The following is a 25,871-nucleotide window of genomic DNA, read 5'->3' as shown; positions in this document are numbered from 1 at the left end:
ACCAGCCTTTTCTTATGACGGTTATAGAGATGTAAATTTGGCCAACAAGCAGCTCCAAAAGTGCGTAAAAAATTGTAATCAGGAGATTTTTTAAAAAGAATTTGAAAAGGGGATTTATTTTTTTAAAACTGGAGTAGGCATTCTAAAATAAACTGATGTTTGAAAGGCATCGGCCCGATACATATGAGGCATTGTTACTTGAGCCAAAAGTGATAAACCCATTTCAATAATGTGCCTATGACAGTGTTCAATTGAACCATTTTGTGCATGGGAATGAGGGCATGTTATGTGATGAACAATGCCATAAGATTGAAGGATTTTCTTAAGGGGTCGGAACTCACCACTCCAATTCGATTGGACCTCCAAAATTTTTGAAGAAAAATAATTTTGAACATAACTAAAAAAAGCAACAAAAATTGGGGATGCATCCAATTTTGATTGAATTGGAAATAACCATATATATTTGGAATGATCATCAACTATAGAAAAATAAAATCTAGTACTATTGGTGGATAATACTGGGTCGGACCCCATACATCAAGAAAAAGTAAAGAAAATGGGCATGCGGAACATGAAGGGGATAAAGGATGAGGCAACTCATGTGCTTTTGCCTTAATACAAGTAGTGCAAGGTAAAGGAGATGCATGTGTAGTAACAAGAAGTGCAAAGTGACGAATCATGAAGGCTGTGATTTTTTGTGAGGGATGTCCTAGCCGAAGGTGCCATTAGAACGTGTAAATGCGTTCACCAATGCAAGCTTGTGGAGAAACCGAAATGGGTGGATGAGTAGTGGCATCTGCAGGTAAGACATACAGTCCATCTTTAACGGTGCTTGAAGTAGAACCCGTCGTATTTGCAAATCTTTCACAAAGAAACAATTAGAGTAAAACTCAAAATACATAGAATTGTCATGAGAAAATTGATGAACAGAAATTAAATTTTTTGTAATTAAAGGAACATGGAGTATTTAGAGAGAAGAAAGGTGCCAGAAGGAGTATGCAGCTTAGAAGTGCCCATATGTTGGATCGGTAAAGTCAAACCATCTGCAATGCTAAGTTGATTGGAGCTCTGATAGGAAGAAGAATCCACATTAAAGTTGTTGTAATCTGAGGTAAAATGATAAGTCGTTGCTGTATCAGGAAACCAGGAACTAATATGAGAAGTGGGTGGATACGCAGTGGTGAGGTTAACTGAAAGAGAAGGGGGAGGGGTATTCTGATAGCTCTGATTAAATTTGTGATAATACACAAGTGCAGCATGCCCTGGCTTGTTACATACTTGACAAGATGGACGAAAGTCTGGTCGTTGTGAGGAAAAGGAGGATGGAAACCTGCCTCCTCCACGTCAACCATGAGAACCTCTAGACCCTCGACCGCGAGAAAAAGATGGAGTAGAGTCAAGTGATTTCGTTGTGGTAATATTAGCTAATATTGAAGATTCACTGAGGTGTGTTTGATGTTGGTGAGCAAGTTTAGACTCGTGGTTTAGCAAGAAGCTATAAATCTAATGGGGGGAGAGGGGTTCAGCACGGGTAGTCAAAGAAGTAAGTAAGGCATCATACTTAGTTCCTGATCCGGCAATGAGGTAGACCGAAAACTCAGATGGTGTTAACGGATGACTTGCAGCTCCCAAGGAAGCACCTAAAGTTTTTGCTTTATGATAATACTCTGTAATAGATTCAGGATTCTTTTTCAAGGTTGCTAACTGATAATGGGTCTGCATTGTGTGTGCAAATGATTGAGCAGCAAACAAAGAGTGCAGTGTAGTCCAAACTTCTTTCGAAGTGGCGCACTCGAGGACTTGAGCTAATTCATGTTCAGACAAAGAAGAGTTGATTGCAGAGAGGATGCGTTGATCAACTAACACCCACTGCTCATACTTAGGATTAGGGAGATTCTTGATCATAGGAGATGGCATTGGAGAAGAGCCATCTACATGTCCAAAGAGTTGATTTCTCTTAAAAAATGGAACCATCTGAGCATTCCATAGAAATAAAGTTTTCTATGGTTAGCTTGATAGTTACGAAATGATTCACCGAGTTGAAGTGGGAAGGATTAATGGAGGATGGGTTTTGGGTTGTGGAGTTAGGTGATGAATTTGAGGATGCCATTTGGCTGTGATGTAACACTGAAAAAAAAAATTTTATGAAGAATGATGCAAGTCAGTAGGCTCTGAATACCATATTAACATTAATTCTTAGTATGCATATAAGATGTTTGACAGAATGTGTAAAGGAAACTTCTCATTCTGAAATATTGATTTTCCTTACAGTTTCGACCCTTTGTACATCCATATATATATATATACAATATTTAAAGTAACTAATTTTCCACTTTTCTTAGATCTGTTGACACTTGTCCTTTCAAAAAATTATTCTCAATTCTAGATGATTCGGTTTTTCTCTGTTGTGCTTCTTTATTCTCTGCTGTGATGCGTGTATTGCAGCTATTGCATGTTCCTGCAATATTCGGTGGTCTGGTGCTTGATGTTCCTGCAACATTCTGTGGTATGATGCTTGCCATGTGGTATTCCTTAACAAGGAGAGATGAGCAAGGTGGGGTTTAGATAGTAAGATGAGATTGGATGGTTTTAGATGAAAGTTGAATAAAATATTATTAAAATATTTTTTTAATATTATTATTGTTTTGGTATTTGAAAAAATTGAATTTTTATTGTATTTTATGTGAAAATTTGTAAAAATTATAATGATGAGATAAGATAAGATGGGTTGAGATGATTTTAGTATCCAAATTGAGCCAAGTGTGCTATGCACTCTTTTATGGTGGATAGCAATCCTAGTTGTGTTTTTTTCATTTTTGTACAATTCATCTAATTAAAAAGATCGTGCCTTTATTTTTAATATTACCAACTTAAATAAGAGATGACATGATCTGATTTGTAATAACCGATTTAATAATCAAGTCGAGTTGAATTGATAGAACACTACTTGTTTCAATCCATTTCATATAAATGATTTAAAGTTATCTAGATATTTCTAGCATAATTCTCAATATTCCAAGTGTAAACTATATCAATTATTTATATCTATAACTAGATTTATAATAAAAATAAAAATATGTCATAATCAATATCAATATTACTGGCCAATGGTGAAATCTAGTTTCTTGGTAGATATCTAACTAAAAGGATATTCAACCTAATAATTCATGTGTAAATAAAAATATAGCCCCGTTTGGATATAAAAACACTCTCAACCCATCTCATCTCATATCATCTCATCATTACATTGTTTTCAAATTTCCATACAAAATATAATAAACAATTTAATTTTTTTAAATTTTAAAACAATAATAATATTAAAAATATTATTCTAACAATATTTTATTTAACTCATCTAAAACCATATCATCTCATCTTATATTACTATCCAAATGAACCCATAGTGTAACGTTCATCCTTGTGGTGGGACTTTAAGAAATAGTTTTTAGAAGATGACACTGGAATTACTAAACTTTTTAAAACTTTTCCTTTCATTCACATGATATAAAGATTTTACAGTTAAAAATTAAAATCCGCTTTATAAATTTAAAAGAAAGCTTGCAGCGAAATTCATTATATTAAATTATAAATTCATTTTACAAAATATGAGTTCATGCATTATATAAAATATGCCTAGGCTTCTGTCACTGTTTCCTTGGATCATGCATGTTTTAATGTTTTGTCCTAATTTCATCCATGGGAAGGGCATACATAAAAACAAAATGAGTCAAATACTTAATAAACATTACTTCATACTGTAAATATATACTAACATAGATTTTCATTCATACATTCTTCATTCCTCTACCTACATTACATAAGGCATTTTCTCCCTTTGAAAATATTACAAGGTGAGATTTTTGTTTAAAAAAGATTCTCATTCCTCATAAAAGCACTTTCCACACTTTGTACATTCCTTCATAAAGAGTTAAAACGATTTCATAACATCGAATTTAATTGTTATCACTTTCCATTGGTCAGTACACACTATTACGCCCTGTGTTAGGGTTAGCGGTCTTTTGGACTCGAACTCTGCCATTGGTACCATCATTCATATAGTCATTGGTTGTTGCGTTGCTTCATACATTAAAATATTCATTTAATCTCCTTTCATTCATTTATTTCAGTCATTTCCTTTTTATTCTTTTTATTCACAAGTCCATTTCATTTCATAAACACCATTTCATAACATTCGGCATAAAACATCAACATTTCATTTCATGGAATGTAAATATAATAAGTACTACATGTACCATCCATTTCATCATGCATATAATTTTCCTCAAGGTGCATAAAAAGGGAATGCAAAAGAGGCCCATTTCATACATATATTTCAAAGTATTAATTGTAGCGCCCCGTTTCTTGGTGGAAGACCTGGCGAGGATCCATGGTGCCAAAGGTGCTAGCCAATCAGCAACACCCAATGTTCGAATCGGGTTTGACATGCAATATTTGCTAGGAAGTGCACGTGTAAGAAAATAAATATTTGGTTTGTAAAGGAAAAGTAAAGGTTTAGTCGGAAGGCTAAACGTTATAGTACCGACATGCTAAAGACCATAAATACATTCTCACAATATCCACAAGTCACTTCATTCCTTAAATAATTATACACATGTCCAGCTATTTGATTTGTACACCCAAAATCAGGGGTACAAAACACGTATGGTCGTCTGACTGATAATTACAAATACAACTCCCATCAATGGGCAGCTTCTACAATAAAGAACAGGCCTACACGCCTATTGCTCAGGCTGTGTTGGCTCGTCCTCTTTGGGCATCACTCATGGGTCTATGTCTGTATCAAAGTCTATGATTCCGTTATTGAAACCATACACAAGTTAGACAGCTATGACAAGATCGTTAATGAGAAACAATGCTCATTTTCAACTCTAGTATAATTTTCTGATGTAGTTGGGATTATGGTTAAAGGAGGGAAGTTTTGAAACAAGAATATAACAAAATTGTTGGCTATTCAAGTTAGTGCAAAAATTTTCTGCTATAAAATCTATTTTAGTTCAAATCAGCCCCCTTCATTTCCACATTCAACTTCATCTTCTACTCAACTAAGTTTACTTATTTGTGTTATAACTTCTAGAAATAAAATACAAAACCAGAAACCAAGTGAGCCTTAATTCTTCAGACTTCTTAGTCCCAACAAGTTTACTAAAAGTTGTTAAACATCCATTTTGGTGACATTTTCAAATTTTGATACTTTCTTTGTTCCATTCAATTCCTAGAAACTTTCTATAATCTTTACATTTTTAATCTATGGTTATGACTCATATCTAATGTAGAAAACTCGTTAGTTCTTGATGGGCTTGTTTGATATGGAAGCAAGTTGAAATGATGGAGGTTTTATCTTTTAGTTTGATTTTTTCTAAGAGGAAGTTAAAAAAATGCTATACTTTCTTCTTGGGATTAAAGTAAAGAACTAGCTTATAGTTAGGAAAACTTAATATGAGGTGGATAATGATATGTTCATTCCATTTCATTAAATAGGACTTATTGAAGTGCAAGAGGAACGAAAAGTTAAGCTTGGAGGTAAGTAGGCATGATCATGCTTCTTCCACAATATTTTTCTACTAAAATGCTCCATTTTTTCTACAAATGGTTCTTTGTAGTAAAATAGTAAATGTATATAATATATATAATGTATATGCCTTTCTCGGTAGCCCATGTCGAGCATCATATTAATTTTAAATGTGTGTATAAATATGATATAAAGCATCTGCATTCATGGTTGAGATAATGTAATTTATCATGTACATGTTTTCTTAAAAATTAGTGACTTTCCTAATGTAAGGTTATAGCATGAAATGCATACTTTTTTTTTTTTAATAAAAGAAAATGCAAATTTCATTGGATTAAAAAAGAAAATGAAAATGTTATGATATGATAAATGGAATGAAAAGGAAGTGAAAGTTTTATGTATGAAAATACGTAATGACCAATGACTTAATGATGATGGTACGGAAGAAATGGACAAATTGCAATGCCGGATTGGTTCTATTGGTAGTGCACCTAGTGGTGCCAACCTGGCTTATGGATTTCGAACCTGTGGCCACGAGCGGGTCTAAAAGACCACTAACCCTAAAATGCGGGGTGCAATAGTATCTACAGGCCAATGAAAAGTAAAAATTGATTTATCAATGTTTAATGGAAATGTTTTAGAATGCCCTTTCAAAAGAAATGGAATAAACTATACATAATATTTTAATTGTATGGTGTAACTACTTACTGAGTATTAAATTCACTTTTGTGTTTAATGTTTTAAATGTCCAAGTAATGATGAAGAAAAAACTGCAAAGCAAGACACTACTCAAGGAGAGATGGATGCTTAGTAGCGTTGGGTTGAGTCTTATTAATGGAGTTTTAGTTTCTGTTGATTTTGTGAAACTATTTTTTGAACATGATGGACTTTGGTTTATGTATTTTGAGAAAACAAGTATTTTGTAAACATGATAGATATTCATATTATGTATATAATTCTGGTTTTTAATGTGTAACTTATGGGATAGTCTTATATTTTGACAAACATCTTATTTTGAGTTTTGACGTTATGAGAAAAATGAGTATATTTTATTAATTGTTAGGTTTTATATTATTTATGTATAAAGGGAAAGTAGGATGAAACGTAGTAGCTGATTCAATCTCTAGGGAGGGATTTTTACATTCTCATTTGACATTTTTAGATTGAGAAGGTCAAAATCATATACAGAGAGATGTAGAAGGCCAACTATACCATAAAACATTGCTGTAACTTATGGGATAGTCTTATATTTTGACAAACATCTTATTTTGAGTTTTGACGTTATGAGAAAAATGAGTATATTTTATTAATTATTAGGTTTTATATTATTTATGTATAAATGGAAAGTAGGATGAAAAGTAGTAGCTGATTCAATCTCTAGGGAGAGATTTTTACATTTTCATTTGACATTTTTAGATTGAAAAGGTCAAAATTATGTATAGAGAGATGTAGAAGGCCAACTATACCATAAAATATTGCTGTAACTTATGGGATAGTCTTATATTTTGACAAACATCTTATTTTGAGTTTTGACGTTATGAGAAAAATGAGTATATTTTATAAATTGTTAGGTTTTATATTTTTTATGTATAAAAGGAAAGTAGGATGAAACGTAGTAGTTGATTCAATCTCTAGGGAGGGATTTTTACATTCTCATTTGACCTTTTTAGATTGAGAATGTCAAAATCATGTACAGAGAGATGTAGAAGGCCAACTATACCATGAAACATTGCTGTAACTTATGGGATAGTCTTATATTTTGACAAACATCTTATTTTGAGTTTTGACGTTATGAGAAAAATGAGTATATTTTATTAATTGTTAAGTTTTATATTATTTATGTATAAAAGGAAAGTATGATGAAACGTAGTAGCTGATTTAATCTCTAGGGAGGGATTTTTACATTCTCATTTGATTTTTTTAGATTGAGAATGTCAAAATCATGTACAGAAAGATGTAGAAGGCCAACTATATTATGAAACATTGCTGTAACTTATGGGATAGTCTTATATTTTGACAAACATCTTATTTTGAGTTTTGACGTTATGAGAAAAATGAGTATATTTTATTAATTGTTAGGTTTTATATTATTTATATATAAATGGAAAGTAGGATGAAACGTAGTAGCTGATTTAATCTCTAGGGAGGAGTTTTACATTCTCATTTGACCTTTTTAGATTGAGAATGTCAAAATCATGTACAGAGAGATGTAGAAGGCCAACTATACCATGAAACATTGCTGAAATTTATTGAAACACCAACCAAAATGGCAATAACATATGTCAAAACTATCAACAAGAAGAAAACCAACTGGGAAATGTTCGGCTATTGTGGAGTCGACTCCACTAGGATACGACATTATAGATGACAATGTCGTGGTCAATTGTAAAAGGCCTCTAGGCAAGAAGGTGGAGAAAAAAAGTGAGAAAGAGAAAAGGTAGAGAAGCTTCAGCCACTGAATTTAATAATCCATTAAGTAGCATGAACAATAACAAAACCATATGAGTGATGGAGAGAAAACAAACGGTCAACATGATAGAGAACGAAAGATGTGAATTACTACATCTTAAGAAGAAGAAGATCGAGATGAAAATTATGAAATTAAATTTTACTGGCATTAATATAATGCAACAACAGTATTTTGAAAATCTTCAAAAGGAAATTTTTGAGACCTCAAGGAAGAGGCTTTTATCTCCATCTTTATCTTAGCCTTTTGGAGGTATGTAGATGATTGTTAACTCATTTTGTATTGTTTTTATGGTTTTAATGTTATTATGTAACACTTTTTGGATTGCTTTAGTGGCTCGGTAGTCACACATGTGTTGGAAATACATTTGTTCTTAGATAATGTTTGATGGCCAGGCAACAACTATTGTGACAGATTTTGGATTGTAATTCGTGTTTGATTTTTTGTAATTTCTGGAATAATTTGCTTTTATAAATTTTGGAGTAGATTTGTGTTTTTGTAACTCCTCATGAACCAATTTGCTTTTGTAAGAGTTGGTAGTTTTTATAATTTCTAGAAATACAGTTGGGGGAATACAGTTTTGTGACTTTTGTGGAGTTTGCCTAATATAGTTTTGTGGTTTTTTAGAAACAAAGTTTGGTTAATACTGTCTGTAATTTTTGTAGAGTTTGGTACGTTGAATTTGGTGAAGTAGATAAAAAGTCCTGGAAGATGTTTTGTGAAGTAGATGGAAACTCCTAGTTTGATGCGTTCACTTTGCAAGACTCTTACATATCCTATTATGTTTTAATAACATTGCCCACAAAGTCTTTTTTATTTTTTTTATTCTTTGGCAATATTCATTGACCACAATGACTTTGTAGTTTAATTTTCTCAACTTCGGTGTGGTCTTTTTTTTTTTTTTTTATTCATCCCTCATGTTCACTTTGCAATATTCTTTGCTCATAAAGTCTTTTTTTAATAAGTAATTAAACTTCATTAATTAGTTATCATATAAAACTCAATTGGATAAAATCCGATTGTAGTAAAACTATAATAGATCAAATAAAACTCATTTAATAAAATTTCATTGTAGTAAAATTATGATTGGCCATGTAAACTCCATATATGCTTGATAAGGTCAACTTGGAGTTGAGAATGAGCTCATCTATCTATAATATGATGATCTTGCTCAATAAACTTCATTAATTCAGGTATATGATCTAGTGAAACTGGTTCATAGGGATTATAATTCATTTGTTCAAAAACGAATTGGTCTACACCAAGGTATAGGTGATGCTTATCTTCAACAACATATTGTGAAAGATAATGCATATATACATAATGTCCTTGAATACTTTACGGTGAAAGTATCAAGCAAGTCCACTCAAAATTGCAAATCTGGCTCGAATTCCACCAAATGCACGTTCCATATCTTTCTTTGTCGACTCTTGAGTGACAGCAAAATGTTTTCTCCTATTTCTTTATGGATCAAGGATAGTTTTCACTAATGTTGCCCAAGAAGGATATATATCATCAACAATATAATATTACATTGTATACTCTTGACCATTAATTGAGTAGTTGCATGGAGGAGTACAACCTTGGGCTAGGGTAGCAAACAAATGAAATTGATCTAGTACGTTGATATTGTTATGAGACCTAGGTAAACCAAAAAAACATACCATATCCAAAAACCATAAGGCGTAATGACCTCTAAAATAATAGTTGGTTTATCTACATGACTAGAGTACATATCTTTCTAAGCACTTAGACAATTTTTCCATTTCTAGGGCGTGCAATTAATGCTCTCAAACATTCCTAGAAATCCACGTCGTTATCCAACATCTAGTAATCTTGATGTATACACTGCTGCTTGGAGACCTATTATTTATAAAAAAATTGTCACGATTGCCTTAACAAGTTTTTTCATACTCAATCGTGTGATGCTTTCTCTGATACTTAAATATTCATCCATAAGATCAATCATTACTCCATATGTGAGCATCCTAGTTGCTGCAATCATCATTTGAAGGGAAGACAATCCAAGTCTTTCACTCGCATATCTTTTTTGGACAGAATAATCATTATTAGCTTCTACTGCATAATGGATGCATAAAAATAGATAATGACTCATTCAGAACCCTCTCCTAAAATATTGGGAGGATATATTGGTGGTTGATCATAGTAGTCATGGAAAAGACATTGATGGCCTTCCAATGGAACATGTGAGATGAACGTATGGCGTTGAGTAGGATGACGACGTGAACTAGACGCTCCCTTGGTAGCCATTTGTTCTTGTTCTATTGCCATTGCTACAATCATATTGAATTTCTTATTAAAATAATATTCTTATAAAATATGATCAGTACTCCAAGATAAATCCATAAAAAATTGAGAATGGTGTAATTTTAAGAATTAAAAAAAGAAAGATCAGAAATCTCAAAAGGCTTGGTTTTATGAGTGAGAAGTACTTAGAGCCCTTGATCTATTTATAAAATTTCAATAAGACTGTTAGCTATTACAAAAAATATGAGTAGTTGGATAAAAGAAAGTTTGGCATAAGAAGAAGTGAAAATTGAATTATAAATATGCTTGTTGGATATAAGAAATGTTGGCAAAAGAAGATTGTTGGATAAAAATGTAGATATTCGATTGGTATATTAAGACATTTATATGAAGTTTTAGATGAGTGTAATCAACGAATTTTAGATATTATAGTTAAATGATCATTGAAAATAGAAGTAAAAAATAATTTAATTAGAATAAACAAAATAATCATTATGTTGTTAAATATAAAACCCTCGAAAAAGTGCACGTTATAAATTATGAAACTTAACATAAAATAATTTTATTTGATTAAAAATTAACATATGTCTGGTGGAATTGTAAAATATAATAAAAATAAATTAAATAAAAAATCTAAAATTATTAATATTTTATTATTATTAAAGTTTAGATAAATTATCTAACGTGACATTAGGTTATGAGTGAGCTAGATAAAAAGTAAAATATATAATATTAAACAAAGAGTAATGACATTGTATCCCATAATTTATACCACTCACTTTGCCTCTTGAAGTGGTACTATAATGTGGTGTCATGTTGCTTATTAAAAAAAATAAAATTAGAAAATGTATATAAAAAAAAAAACAAAATGACGTCTCAAAACACAAAATGAAGACTAAAACTCTAAATTCTCTCTACCCTTTTATGTTTATGTTTTTAATTATTTTAATAACTATTTAGCACCATACTGTGATGCCAAGATAAAATGAGTGATATAAATTAAATAGCATAATAGTATTTCTCTTAGACAAATTTTAGCTAACAAGTAGATTAGGCTCCGTTTGGTTTCATAGATGGTCTCAACCCATCTCATCTTATCTCAACATTTAAACATCATTTAAACATAAATACTTCAATTTCAAATTTTCAAATTTCCAACCTTTTCATCTAATTATAATCTAATTATTATAAAATTTTCAAATTTTTAAAGAAAACACAAAAAACAATTCAACTTTTTCAAATCTTAAAACAAAAATAATATTAAAAAGTTAAATCCTAATAATTTTTTAATTTTTTAATATTTTTATTCAATTCTTTTTCATTTATTAAAACTTCACAAAATATCTTAACTCAAACTATTTCACTATTATTTACAAATTATTTTTGACTCACTACTATTTATAAATTATCTTTCTACTATTCATAAATTTTTCATTAATTAAAAGAGGAGTAATGCTATACACCACACTTTCATCATATTTTGGTCATACTAAGTAGTATGTTAGGGGTGTGCAAAATTCCGAAAATTTCGACTCCGTCCGACTTCCGCTCCGACTCCGACTCCGACTTCGTCGGAGTCATCGGAATTCGGAGTAGCTCCGAATATCTATTCGGAGTCGAAGCTCCAAGAAGCTCCGATTCCGACTCCGAAATTTTTTTTACTGTACACTTGCGCTCGAGCGAGGTGTCGAGCGCAAGTCGAGCACACGTTGTATTGAACATTGGCTCGATTGACATGTCGAGCGGAAGTCGAGCGAACCTTTTCCATGTCGAGCGGAAGTTGAGCAAACCTCTTCCAGAGAGGTTCGCTCGAGCGGAAGTCGAGCGAACCTCTCTGAAAGAGTTCCGCTCGAGCGCCACGTCGAGCGCACGTCGAGCTCCAATCTTATGTCGGAGCTCCTATAGGAGGTCGGAGCTCCGATAGGAGGTCGGAGCTCCGATAGGAGGTCGGAGCTCCGACCTCCGATTGGAGTCGGAGTCGGAGCTCCAATTTGGCTCCGACTCTTGTCGGAGTCGGAGGTCGGAAACGAGCATTCCGACTCCGTCGGAGTCGGAGCCCAGCCCTATAGTATGTGATATATTCATCACCATTAGATCATAAAGAAGTATAGCATAAATGATCAGTTAATAGTGATAAATATACCATATCTTATTTAATGAGATAAAATAAAATAGTAATATAGTATATAAAATTTTCCTTAATCGAGGCTTAATACCCTATATTACGTCCTAACCGAATCCGAAAATCTGTCCATCTTATTAAAAAAAAAAAAAAAAAAAAAATCTGACTATCCGATTGTTGGGCTACGACTCGTAGAAATAGACGTGCGCCCCAAGGCGCTATATATATATATATATATATATATATATATATATATATATATATATTTATTTTACACTACTCTTATCCTTTGTTGCAAACCCCCGAAAACCACAGCGCGAGCACGAGCAAGCAGTTAAGCAACAGACTAAAGGGAGAAAGAGACACAAAAGCAGCAGCGCAAAGAGCATGGCAGGAATCGGACCGATCTCGCAGGACTGGGAGCCGGTGGTGATCCGCAAGAAGGCCCCCAACGCCGCCGCCAAGAAGGACGAGAAAGCTGTCAACGCCGCTCGCCGCACCGGCGCCGAGATTGAAACCATCAAGAAATGTCCGTATTTTCCTTATAATCCCTGCACTCAAATCAATCTTTCTGTATGAGAAGAAATTTCCACAAGTCGAAATTTGGCTTTTTATGTCATTTTTTTTTTTTTCTGAAGAGAAACTTGTTCCTTTTTGTGATAGTTAGGGTATTGATAATATTGATTCATATTGATTACATTTTTTTTAATGAAATTGGGATTTTTTAAACGTCATTAAAGACATAAATCTGTTATTACAGCATGTGCTTTTTTTAGTTAATTTATTTTTTTCTTCACCCTTATTTTGATATTTAGTTTATTTTAGCGTTAAGATGATAAAATGATGCATGCTTGAAACAAATATAATCCGAGTTTTGTGGGATTTATGAATATAAAGTGAGGCTCTTTCTCCTGTCTAATGACGAGCTTTTGTTTCCTGGTACTGGCATCTGTGTACATGCGTGCCCGCTTGCAGCTTGATAAATGTCTCTTCTCCTCTGAGTTACAATCAATCCACCGAAGTGGTATCTGTCGTATGATCTCTTCGTTACTCTATTTGTGTGGTATAACTTGTGTCTTATGTCAATAGGTTTATTATGGTGTTAAATAATTCGTAAAATTATATTATTGCTCTACTAAGTTCTGTATTGTTTATTGTTGTCGTCCTCCTTTCTTCTATTTAGCTGTACGGTTCTCTGTTGGTGTATTTATGAAGGTGTGATGGGTAATTGGTGCTCTAAGCTCATTTAATCTTTTGTTTCGAGCAAATTGTGGATAGATTTTTGAATGCTCCATTATAATAGTTATTTTAATATTTCCAGCTACTGCCGGAACAAATAAAGCTGCCTCTAGCAGCACTTCTCTAAACACAAGGAAGCTGGATGAGGAAACTGAGAACCTTGCTCGTAAGTAGATTTTTCCTACAACAGCTACTTTTCTGAGTCTCTTCATACTTCATATTATTCATGCAATTACTGATGAATCTCCCTTTAGCTCTACTGTAGACATTGAATCTTAGAAGTGATTTGAATTCAGAGATAAGTTGAAATGGTTTGTGAATAGTAAAATAAAAGTTGAATTGTTGATTATATTTTGTGTAGAAATTTGAAAAAGTTGTTTTGGGATTTGAAAAAGTTGAATTGTTTATTATATTTTGTGTGAGAATTTGAAAAAGTTGTAATGATGAGATGAGATGAGTTGAGGTGGGTTTTGAATTCAAACGAGGCCTTAATTAGTTGATATGATAGGCATGAAATCTTAAATTTTTTTCCTAAAAAATATTATATCTTTCAAGTTGTGAATTATTTCCTGGGAAATCTTTGTGTTTTAAGTTTTAATATGAGTTTGTGGATTGCTTAGCTTCATTTTCCTATCATACATATAGAGGATTTTTATATTTTTTTTTTTTTTGCCTGTTAAGTCTTGTTTCTACTTAGATTTGGGTTGTGGTCAGAATCTTCTTATTGCCATCATATCAAACTCTTTTACCTACCGTGCAAAGCAATAAAGAGTACACTAGAAAGTTCCGAAGTTCCACCAAAGTATGCTCCTTATCATTGAAACACTGCTCATTCCTTTCCATCCAAATACATCACATAAGACGCAATGAAACCATCTTCCAAAATACATCCACTTGAGAGCAACCATGAAGCCTGTTCCAACATGCATGAAGATCAACCGCTCTCAAAGGCATCACCCAAGCTAAACCGGTTCTACAAAAGATTCCATCCCACAATCCCCTTACCACCTCACAATGCAAAAGTAAATGATTTATAGATCCCCATGTTTCTTACACATGAAACACCAATCCATAACAAAAAGACCACACTTCCTCAAATTGTTTGTCTTCAAAATCTTCCCAAGAGAGGCAAGCCATATGAAAAAAGCAACTTTGGAAGGCACGTGAGACCTGCAAATACACTTCCAAGGAAAAAGGACTATTCTGAAATGTCAACAGCTTATAATATGATTGAGCTCCTAAGGGCACTGCCGTGGGGTGGTTTCCCCATCATATAAAAATAATAATACGATCGAACTGTAAACTTTTTACTCCCCTTGGACTTCCACAACATCCTATCCCCATCATTACTACCAAGCCTCAAAGAGTATAAAAAGATGAAAAAAGCTGAAACTTCATCAGTTTTCCAATCCTTGAACAGCTCTAGCAAAACAAACATCCCACTGAAAAGAGCCATTAGAACGAACTAGCAAATCTGATACAGACACATACCGATCAGAAATCAGGCGAAAAATGGCCAGAAACACCCTATTGAGGTCTCGATCACCACATCAAATATCAAACCAAAAACGGATCCCAGATCCCTCTCCAACAGCATAACTAACATGGATTACAAAACTCTCCCAACCCTTTCTAATGAACTTCCAAAGACCCACACCATATGCCCCCCCCATGCGCTTTTAAAATTGATCTAGTTAGTCATTCTATTATAAATTAAACTACCAACTATGTTGATGTGGCAAATCATTAGACATGTCCCTGTCCCATGTCATAATAAAATTAAAAAATCTTAAGGGTTTGTTTGGCAACACAACTGTTCTCAAGTATTCTTAGATATTTTGTTCACAAACATCACTCAAACATGATACTTTCCACTATCAAATATAACTTTTTCATCTAATCATTGCAACTTTCCCAAACTTCTAAACAAAATACAAAAAACAAGACTACTTTTTCAAGTTTCAAAACAAAAATTATATTCAATTTTTTTTTTAACTTTCTAATATTTTTATTCAACTTTTTCTATCTCCTTTCCCAAAACCCAATAAAACATCTTAACCCAAACCATTTTAGTACTATTCACAGATATACTGATATATTCTATGTATCCAAACTGGCCCTAAAAGTATAAAATAAAATTTAAAACTTAAAAATGTTAAATACAAAAATCAAATTAAAAAAAAAAAGAAAAAAAAATGATGTCAAAAAAATTTTGTAACTTTGAAAAATAAAAATGTCTTGTAATTAAAAACATTTAAAAATTACAAAAAAGGAAATGGGGGGAGGGGAGGTAAGAAATATGAGAGATAGGAAATTGAGGAGAGGAATAGCATAGTGTTATTTGATATTCGAGAGCTATTGAGCAAGATTGGAAATCGATTTCCTGGTTTTTTGAGCTGAAACCAATTTCCATAAAAGAAGCTTGAGTTTTCCGTTTGACTTACTTTTCCATGTGCATCTAAACACCTTAAAACTGTGAAAATTATTTCCAAAAACCATTTTACAGTGAAACAAGCAGACCCCTAAAGGAAAAGGATTTGTGGTTCTCAAGTTCGAAAGGTGTGAACAGGAAGCAGAGGTTTTATGGCTGAAATCAGAATGGGAATGATTGGGTTTTGAGGGGGTTTCAATGCGCTGGAAATAAGAAGCACAGTTGCAGGATTTTTCTTTTGAAACAGTTATTTCAGTAAAATTAGGGTTTTGTTTGGGTTAGGATTTTGTGGTGGAAAAGTAGATTATGTTTCTTAAGATTTAGTTGTGGACTAGCAAGATGGATATGCTGGAGCTCGAAATGTGTGAGAAAAGGAAGAAAATCAGATCTGGTTTTGGGGTTGTGAAGTGCAAACATTACACCTAAGGTTTTTTTAAACATGAAATCTTAGAGAAGTAAACCACACGAACTTCAAGAATTTCTGCACAATCTTCCAAAAAACGTTTCCATCATGGAAGCGAAAGTATTACATTCATATGTAAACTCTTGGAAGACACTGCTAGTTTTGGAACTTAAGAGGGGGTCATGGCGTTAAAAATCTCTGGTGCTATGGTTAAAAGAGGGGATTGAAGTACGATGGTTTTCCATAAAGTGGCCAATTCATATAGGGAGGAGGATAGTAAAAGACAAAGCACTTGGTCCATATGGTTTTCGATAGGTTTCTTCCAATCTTGCTAGATGTGGTGAAGGAAGGTCTTCTAGGAATTTTTCTTGTTTGACGAGTTTGAGAAGAGCATGCCACATGTATTGTGCTTATTCCCAAGAAGGTTGGGACCTTGAATATCAAGGATTTATTGCCTATTAGTCTTGTGAATGGGGTGTATAGGTTCTAGCAAACCGACTGGGGGAGGTCTTGGGGAGGATTATATCGAGACCCCAAAACACATTTGCAAGGGGAAGAGAAATATTGGATGTAGTACCAATTGCGAATGAATATTTGGATATTAGATTAAAATCTGGTGATCCGGGCATATTATGCAATCTGGATATGGAGAAGGCTTATGATCATATTTACTGGGACTTCCTCTATACTTGCTTGGAAGGTACGGAATTGGGGAACGATGGTGCTCATGGATCAGGTATTGCATCTACACGATGGGGTTCTCAGTTTTGGTGAGTGACACTCTAGTTGGTTTCTTTAACAACTCTCGTGGTCTAAAGTAGGAGGATCATTTGCCCCCCTTCTTTTTGTCATTGTTATGGAGGCACTTGGCATAATGATGTCTGCTATGGCTAAGGTGGCTTTATGGCTGGGTTTCCAGTTGGTGACACCAATCGGGGCATTCTTAACATTTCTCATTTGTTGTTTGCAAATGATACTTGATTTTTTGTGAGGTAGAGCAAAGTTAGATTTGCTTATTGATGGCACTCCTACCATGCTTCGAAGTTGTGTCTGGTTTGAAAGTGAATTTATCCAAGTTGGAGTTGGTTCCGGTTAAAAATGTTCACAATCTCTGGATGTAGGCAAATACTTTGGGATGCAAGGTCTCCTTTCCCATGAAATACCTTGGCCTTCCATTGGTGCCTCTTTCAGGGTTAAATCCACATGGGATGAAATAATAGAGAAGATTGAATGCAGTTGGTAGGTTGGAAGAGATTTTATTTGTCGAAAGGCAGTAGGACCACATTAATTAAGATCATTGTGGTGAACCGGATTGAGAAGCTTCAACGTGACTTCCCTTGGAGCTAGCCAGGTGATGAGTTCAAGTTTCACCTAATCAAGTGGAATAGGGTATGTTCTCCAATCTTTGCTTGTGGGTTGGGGATTAGAAATTTGATGGTATTCAATCGGACTCTTCTTGGGAAATGATGGCAGTATAACTATGAGAGGGAGGCTTTGTGGAAGTTCGTAATTCATTCCAAATATGGTGGTATGTGGGAGAAGAGAGAGAGAGAGAGAGAGAGAAGAGGGGGGGGGGGGGGGTGGAGCACTATGGAGGTACAAGGGGTTTGTGGGTTGGAGTCTGGAAGCATATCAAAAGAGGTTGGGGATTCTTTCTCGAATACGAGAATCATAATGGGAGATGGATCTAGAATCAAATTTTGGCATGATATTTGGTGTAGAGATAGTCTTTAAGGACACATTCTCTACAATTTTTAGGATTGCATGAATAGGAGGTATCAATGGTGGACCTCATGGAGATGTGGGGTGGCTCAATACAATGGAATGTGAACTTTATCCAGGTGGCCTATGATTGGGAAGTTGGCAACTTTTCCGTTTTGGGAAATATTCTAGCCACAAAGGGATTACACAAAAGCAATCTCACAAATTGATGTGGCTTGATGTGGTTCGTCAGATTGTAAAGTTACTTTTATTAAAAACTAGATCTAACAGATTAAATGAAGCCACATTAGTTTGTAGGATTATTTTGTGTAATTGTTTTGTGGATGCAGCAGTACTCTTCTGTTTTTCAGGCTCTTGTATGCCATGAGGTTGAGGACCCAAGGAATTGATAAGATTTGGTGGGTACCCACTTGAAAAGGTACATTTTCTGATTGTTCCTACCATATGACCCTTACAAACCTGCAGACCAATCATTTTCCTTGGAAAAGCGTTTGGAGAAATAAGGCATTTCTAAAGGTGGTATTTTTTGCTTGGACAACTTCTTTGGAAAAGATCTGACTATGGACAACCTATAGAAACGCAGGTGATTATTGGAGACTAGTGTTGTATGTGCAGAAAGAATGGTGAGACTGTGGATCATCTACTACTACATTGTGAGGTTGCTAGGTCGTTATGGGATGATGTCTTCAGGATATTGGAGCTAGCCTGGGTTATGCCTACTACTATGGTCGAGCTTCTAGCCAACTAGACGAATCTGGCAGTATTCCACAAATCACAACTATTTGGAAGATGGTTTCTATTTGTATTTTATGGTGCATATGGAAGGAGCGAATTGATCGGAATTTTGAAGAGAGAGCATTCACTGGAGGAGATTAGATTGTTCTTTGTTAATACTTTATTCCTATGGGCTAAAGTTGTTGATTTTAGTGGCCTAGATTTTCATATTTTATTGTATCTATTTCTTCCTTTTAATTAGGTGTTACTTTTTGTATACTCATTGTGCACTTGGGCTAGGTCCATTCTTATTAATATAATCTTTACTTAATAAAAAAACATTCATATGTATAGACAACTAGTAATTTTAATTCTAATTGGAACTTAAACTCCGGCTTACATCTACTAAACCGAAATAAATATATACTAAAATCATAATAAGAAGGGAAAAAAATCTGAATAACTGGGTTGCCTGGAATTAGATTGAATGATTGTTGTCTGGTTTCACGGAAGACGTGGTGGGGGTTTTGTGCAGGCTATAATCTGTCTAGTTCTTATAGTTGCAACTCCCATGCATCTCGCTGGCTCCCTCTCTCTCCCTAACGGACCCTTGCATTCTGCTTGACCTGTTGTGGTGTTTTGTTTTTTCCAAGTAAATGCATGGGATTGAATCTGCACAGAATTATTTTTTCCATTTTCAGGAGAGTCTGCTCATCTATATATTTATAGGATCTAATGTTTATATCTCATCTGAAATGAGTGTAGATGACCGGGTACCAACTGAACTGAAGAAAGCTATTATGCAAGCCCGAATGGAAAAGAAGCTTACACAGTCTCAGCTTGCTCAAGTAACTCTCTCTCTCTCTCTCTCCCTCTCTCTCTCTCTCATATTTCGACCTGTTAAATGAAAATCATCTCGTGTTTGTAGATGATTAATGAGAAGCCTCAAGTCATCCAGGAGTATGAATCTGGTAAAGCTATTCCTAATCAACAGATCATTACCAAGCTGGAGAGGGCTCTAGGAGCTAAACTACGTGGAAAGAAATAAAAGGAATCTTGTTGGCCCCTCTATTCTCAAATGATGTTGCACTGGAACTACTTTTGTGTGTCTTTCTTTGTGTCCGTATGTAAGACTACTCTCTGGAATTACTTATCGAAAAAGTAAAAGATTACTCTTTTGGAATTGATGACTCGTGTTTGTAACGACTGGTTCGACTTACCTGATCTGATGAGTTTAATGAAGATGTGTGTGTTCCAATCCATGTACGAGCCATTTTGACCAAAATCTAATTTAAGGACGGGACGATTATGTCTATAAACAAGCTTACGGTTAATTTCAAGTTAGTTCTTTCATTCTCTTTGTTTTAATTAAGATAATGTAAATTACTGTTTTAAGTCTAAGGGCTTGAACTTTTTACATATTGGTACTTGTTTAAAAAGTTGAGAATTGGTCCTTGGACTAGGGTGATATTTCAAATTATTTATTCCATCACAATTCCGTTAGTATAGTAGTGGCGGAAAATGATGTGACGCATAATTGTCACCCCACAACCAATTATAAGAGAGCAGGAATCTTACTAGAAAAATGTTAAATCAATTCAAGATTTTGTCTCCTCAATTTTACTGTTTGTGCATTTTATTTTATTTTTTAATTAATGATTAAGGAATTCACTAATAGTGAAATTGTGTTTTTTTTAATGATCAAGGATGTTAAAAAATTATTTAAAAAAATAAAAAATAAAAAATAAAAACAAATAATTTTGTGTTAGAGATATGCCCAGCATTTAACGTTAGGCGGCCCGCTAGCAAGATCCATCTTATTTATATACAGTTATGTTATAAAAAAAATTAAAAATCACAATCATCATGCCACGTTAACATAAATAATAAAAAACTAATGAAATGGGAAAAAATCTTTCAAAAAATAAAATTATAAAATCTAAAAAAGAACTAAATTAAATATAAAACCGGTTTAACCTCTCTTATGATTTGCAGACCTTAATTTTACCTTTTAGCACCTCCAACTACAAAACAAAACGTCAATATGAGTAGTGTTCTGCTATCCTTTTTTTTCCTTCAGCAAACAAACTACAGTTTCAAGGAAACTTAAAGAAACCACTTACAATAAATGAACACCATGCATATATTTCATTAATATATTTGAGGACTGCCAAAACGAGAGAAAGGATCACCTCACATGAGCAAAACGCCGATTGAAAGAGGTAGCTGAGTGAGCCTAGTAGATGCAAGACAACACATGGTGAGTAAAGGATGTTCTGACAGTATGAAAGGCGAGAAATGGGTGAGGACAAGTCCAGTGCAAAGCTGAGAGCACTCTGAGATAACACGAAGGAGTTCAAAGGGTAGCATGTGTCATACCCAAGGCCAATGGTCCATTAGGGACCTCACAACAGGAGTATACATGGGAAGAAGGAATACGGACTTGCAAGCCATATCATTTGACCTTAGAAGTATGGCCTAATACCATATGAGAGACTCTCATAAGGAGAATGACTACGAGTTTGGTCCCAAGGCAAGTTGCAGAGACATGTGCGCCTTGTCTCATCAGTCACTCGGTGTCTACCATTCTTTAAGTCTAAAAGACAAAATGATGATTGAGATTAAAAGTCTCTCATTCAGGCAAGACAGTGGTCAAAGGAAACATCAAGATCTATTGGGATTATAACTGGCAGTTATATCATATAACAGTCATTGGACAATAGTTGATATCTCACTTTTGCGATTATAAAGTGTTTCTCTTTTCTTTCTTTTTCTACTCGAAGACTTCAAGGAAGCAGAAGACTCAGGGTCTTCACCAAGTAGGGCTGAGCAAAAATCCGAAAATCCGACTCCGACTCTGGCTCCGCTCCGGCTCCGACAAGTCGGAGTCGGAGTCGGAGGTTTTTTCCTCCTAGAAGTCGGAGTTGGAGTCGGAGTCGGATTTTCGGATGAACCGACTCTGGCTCCGCTCCTATCCGACTCCGACCCTCCGCCTCCGACTCCGACTCCGACTCCGACTCCGACTCCGACTCCGCCTCCGATTTTATATATATTTTATAAGAAGATGTGTTTTTCTATATATTAATTATTTAAATTTTATACAACTATATCTTATATAGTTAATTAAACTCAATAATATTCTAGTTAAATAATATATTTATACTATAATATATGGACTAAATTGACTAATAATAGTTTAGTATATAACTAGATGTAAATATCATACTATTACAAATTTACAATATTACTAAATACTACCATGCAACACTAAATTACTAATGTATAAATATAATAGCATATAATACTAATGTATATATAATATACCATAAACACTAAGAATCTAAGATGCATAATAACATCGACATGTAATATTGTAATACTAATGTATAAACACTAATCTATAAATTTATAATAACATATAATATTAATGTATAATAACTAAAGTATTATTCATATAAATTACTAATAGTATTAATTACTATATATAAATTAGTAAACCACTTTAAGCCTATATATAAATTACTATATAAATCACTATAGTATTAATTACTAATATTATATTACAGTATTACTATATGATACTATTAACTGTAGTGATATACTAGTATTAGATATTAGTGTACTAATACAATCAGTGATATAGTCAGTATAACATTTATACTAATACTATTATATAGTTATACTAAATTAAAATCACTATAGCAAACACTAATATATAATTATGCTAATCATCATAACTAATACTAATACTAATATAGACTATAGTTATAACTTATAGTATTATAACTATACTAAATTATTATAACTTATACTAATATAGTTATACTAAAATTTAAATCACTATAAGTAATACTAATATAGTTATATTACTATAGGGTGCTATTAACTATAGCAATATACTAGTATTAGTATACTAATACTAATTACTATTAGTGATATAGTTAGTATAATATTAATACTAATACTATTATATAGTATTAATATCACTATTAGTATAATATATAGTATTAATAATAACTAATACTAATATAACTATTAGTATAACTAATATCACTACTAGTATAACTAATATTAATACTAATACTAATACTATTAGTGTCTTACTAATATTTATATATATTAATATATATATCAAGTATAAGAATTAAGAGGTTAGAGATTTAATCTATATACATATATATATATATAATATATCAAGTATATTAGTGTATTACTAAATTACTAATATTTCTTATACGGTACCTTTTTTTTAATATTCATATATAATAATATATATATCATATATTTTTTTTATGAATCTTAATATATATATATATAATAGATAAAATAGATTTTATACTACTAATATGTATAATACGGCGCCGTTTAGATTTATACTTATACTTCCAGTCCCCCTTTTCAATTTCATCTTCATGTGATTCGGTGAATTAGGGCTAAATAGGCATAGCTAATGCATTTCGGCTGAATCGCTGATGAGACTCTGTCCCTCTCTTGCGCAGCGCCGCAGCACAGTCCCGCAGCCCTCCCTTCCCTCTCGCGCAGCAGCAGCCCTCTCTTGTAGTCGTAGACTAACACAACTCTCTCACGCAGCACTCTCTCGCACCGGCACAGCAATCTCTCGAGTCTAGCCTTGCCGCGCAGCCCTCTCGCGGAGCCCCTCCCTCGCGCAGCCGCAGCCCTCTCGCGGAGCCCCTCCCTCGCGCAGGCGCAACCCAGAACCCTCTCGCGGAGCCCCTCCCTCACGCAGCCCTCTCGCGGAGCTCCTCCCTCGCGGCGGCGCAGCCCTCTTGCAGAGCCCCTCTCTTGCACAGCCCCCCTCTCGCTCAGCTCCTCTCGGCTCTCGGTAGATTGATCATTGATTTTTTCTATGTTTATTTTGATCATTGATTTTTTCTATGTTTATTTTGATCATTGATTTTTTCTATGTTTATTTCTAAATTTGGCATTATAGTTTAATTCATAACAAAATGATCTCCATAATTTTTGGCATTCATGCAAACACAACACTCATCAGTCATCAAGTTTGGGTTTATTTTGTTGATTGTTGATTGGGGAATCTGTTACCCAAAAGGGCCAAAAATATGTAATTTTTGATGTTGTTTTAGTGGTGTTTTCGTTTATATTGTTGAATGTTGGGTCTGATTTTTTTTTTTCTATTTTTCTGTTTAAGATGGTATATATTTTCTCAAATATATTTATGTTTTAGTGATTGTAAAACATCCACTAGTTGAGTTAATGAGTTTGTATTATGCTTTTAAGGCTGTGTTTGGCTGTTTTAGTGATTGTCTTAATCGTATGATTTTTTTTGTTTGTTGTGTTTTAGTTCTTAAATCATGAATATAGAAGGCACAAACACTCCTACATCCACAGCTGCATCTTCCCCTGGCATCCCAGAACAGTCTATTGATGCTCCATGTCCCATAGTTGAAGAGTCTAGCGGACCAATAGAATCTTCGGTAGGCACTCCTAGTGCCTTCTGTTCTAATCCTCGCCCTCCACCTGGTAGTAGAGTTCCTAAGAACAGGTCTTTGGTATGGGTCCACTTCACAAGAGTGCCCGATTGTGATCCCGAAGAGCCTATAGCTACTTGTAACCATTGTGGGAGGCAATGGAAATGCCATCCCAAACGGCAAGGCACTTCGGCCATGAAAACACACATCCAACTTTGCCCCAAAAACCGTAAGAGTAAGTTGGACAAGACTCAAACATTCTTGGTCCCAGAAGCAAGAATTGAAGGCCAAGGGGAGAAGAGCTTAGGAATGACCAAGTACAATGAGAAAAAAATCCGGGCAGCTCTTGCTAGGATGGTGATAGTGGATGAGTTACCCTTTAGGGTTGTTGAGGGCCAAGGGTTTCGGGAATACACTAAATCCCTTGATCCTAGGTTTTCAATTCCTTCTCGATTTACCGTAATGCGTGATTGTATGAGGCTATTCTTGAAAGAGAAGGATAGCTTGAAGAAAATGTTTATGACCACCAAACAAAGAGTGTGCTTGACCACCGACACTTGGACTTCTATCCAAAATATTAATTACATGTGTGTGACCGCTCACTTTATTGATAGTGATTGGAACTTGCAGAAGCGAATCATTTCATTTGTTCGGATTAGCGACCACAAGGGGGCAACGATTGGGAGGGAGTTGGAGGAGTGTATGCTTGATTGGGGCATTGACAAAATCCTTACAATTACCGTGGACAATGCTACCTCTAACGACTCTGCTATTGATTGGTTGAGAACAAGGGAAATAGGAAGTGAGGATTGTGTTGCAGCTCACGAGTTTATTCACATGAGGTGTACAGCACACATCTTAAACCTTGTTGTGAGTGAAGGTTTGAAAGATGTTGATGACTCGATCATAAGAGTCAGAAATTTGATTAAGTATGTGAAGTCTTCTCCCCAAAGACTTGTCACTTTCAAGTCTTGTGTTGATAGGTCAAAAGTGTCATGTTCTAGTTTCTTGTGTCTTGACGTGCCTACTAGATGGAACTCGACTTTTCTTATGTTGGACGTGGCTGAGAAGTATCAAAAAGCCTTCCAACTTTTGCTTGATGAGGATCCTTACTCACGAGTTTATTTGTTTGAGGATGGGCATGGGAAAAAGGGTCTAGGAGCTCCTGGGGCTGATGATTGGGAGACCATAAGAAACTTTTCAAAGTTTCTTCATGTATTTTATAATGTCACCCTGCGTATTTCTGGTACACTATATGTCACATCAAATTTGTATGTCCAAGAGCTCATTAATATTCATAAAAACTTGAATACTTTTTGTAACAATAGTAATCGACGCTTGAGTTCAATGGCTTTGAGAATGAAGACAAAGTATAATAAATATTGGGGTGATCTAGAAAAAATAAATCGATTGTTGTTTGTTGCTGCCATTCTTGATCCACAGTACAAATTGGTTGCTCAAGCATATTGGTTCAACAAAACATTGGGCGATGAGAGGGGTGAGGAATTTGTTGGACTCCTCAAGA

At 34.3% G+C, this 25,871-nt stretch overlaps 1 protein-coding gene across 1 annotated transcript; it reads left to right on the top strand.

The window, feature by feature from the left end:
* The first annotated feature begins 12,663 nt into the window (after positions 1 to 12,663).
* On the top strand, positions 12,664 to 20,156 carry LOC121250470 (multiprotein-bridging factor 1b). The gene is made up of 4 exons (XM_041149600.1): positions 12,664 to 12,916; positions 13,709 to 13,792; positions 19,662 to 19,744; positions 19,825 to 20,156. The coding sequence occupies exons 1-4, from the start codon at positions 12,775 to 12,777 to the stop codon at positions 19,942 to 19,944; spliced, it is 429 nt and encodes a 142-aa protein (XP_041005534.1). The 5' UTR covers positions 12,664 to 12,774; the 3' UTR covers positions 19,945 to 20,156.
* Positions 20,157 to 25,871: the final 5,715 nt, after the last annotated feature.

This window comes from Juglans microcarpa x Juglans regia, chromosome 2D, assembly GCF_004785595.1.
Source record: "Juglans microcarpa x Juglans regia isolate MS1-56 chromosome 2D, Jm3101_v1.0, whole genome shotgun sequence".
Classification (NCBI taxonomy): domain Eukaryota; kingdom Viridiplantae; phylum Streptophyta; class Magnoliopsida; order Fagales; family Juglandaceae; genus Juglans; species Juglans microcarpa x Juglans regia.
The sequence above is the reverse complement of the archived record's forward strand: the minus strand, read 5'-3'. Positions and strand labels throughout refer to the sequence as shown.

Bases quoted from the DNA above. Each gene is read 5' to 3' on its own strand.
- LOC121250470 (XM_041149600.1), top strand. From the start codon at position 12,775: ATGGCAGGAATCGGACCGATCTCGCAGGACTGGGAGCCGGTGGTGATC. The intron at 12,917-13,708 runs GTCCGTATTTTC...TAATATTTCCAG, and splicing joins GATTGAAACCATCAAGAAAT to CTACTGCCGGAACAAATAAA. The intron at 19,745-19,824 runs GTAACTCTCTCT...TCGTGTTTGTAG, and splicing joins CACAGTCTCAGCTTGCTCAA to ATGATTAATGAGAAGCCTCA.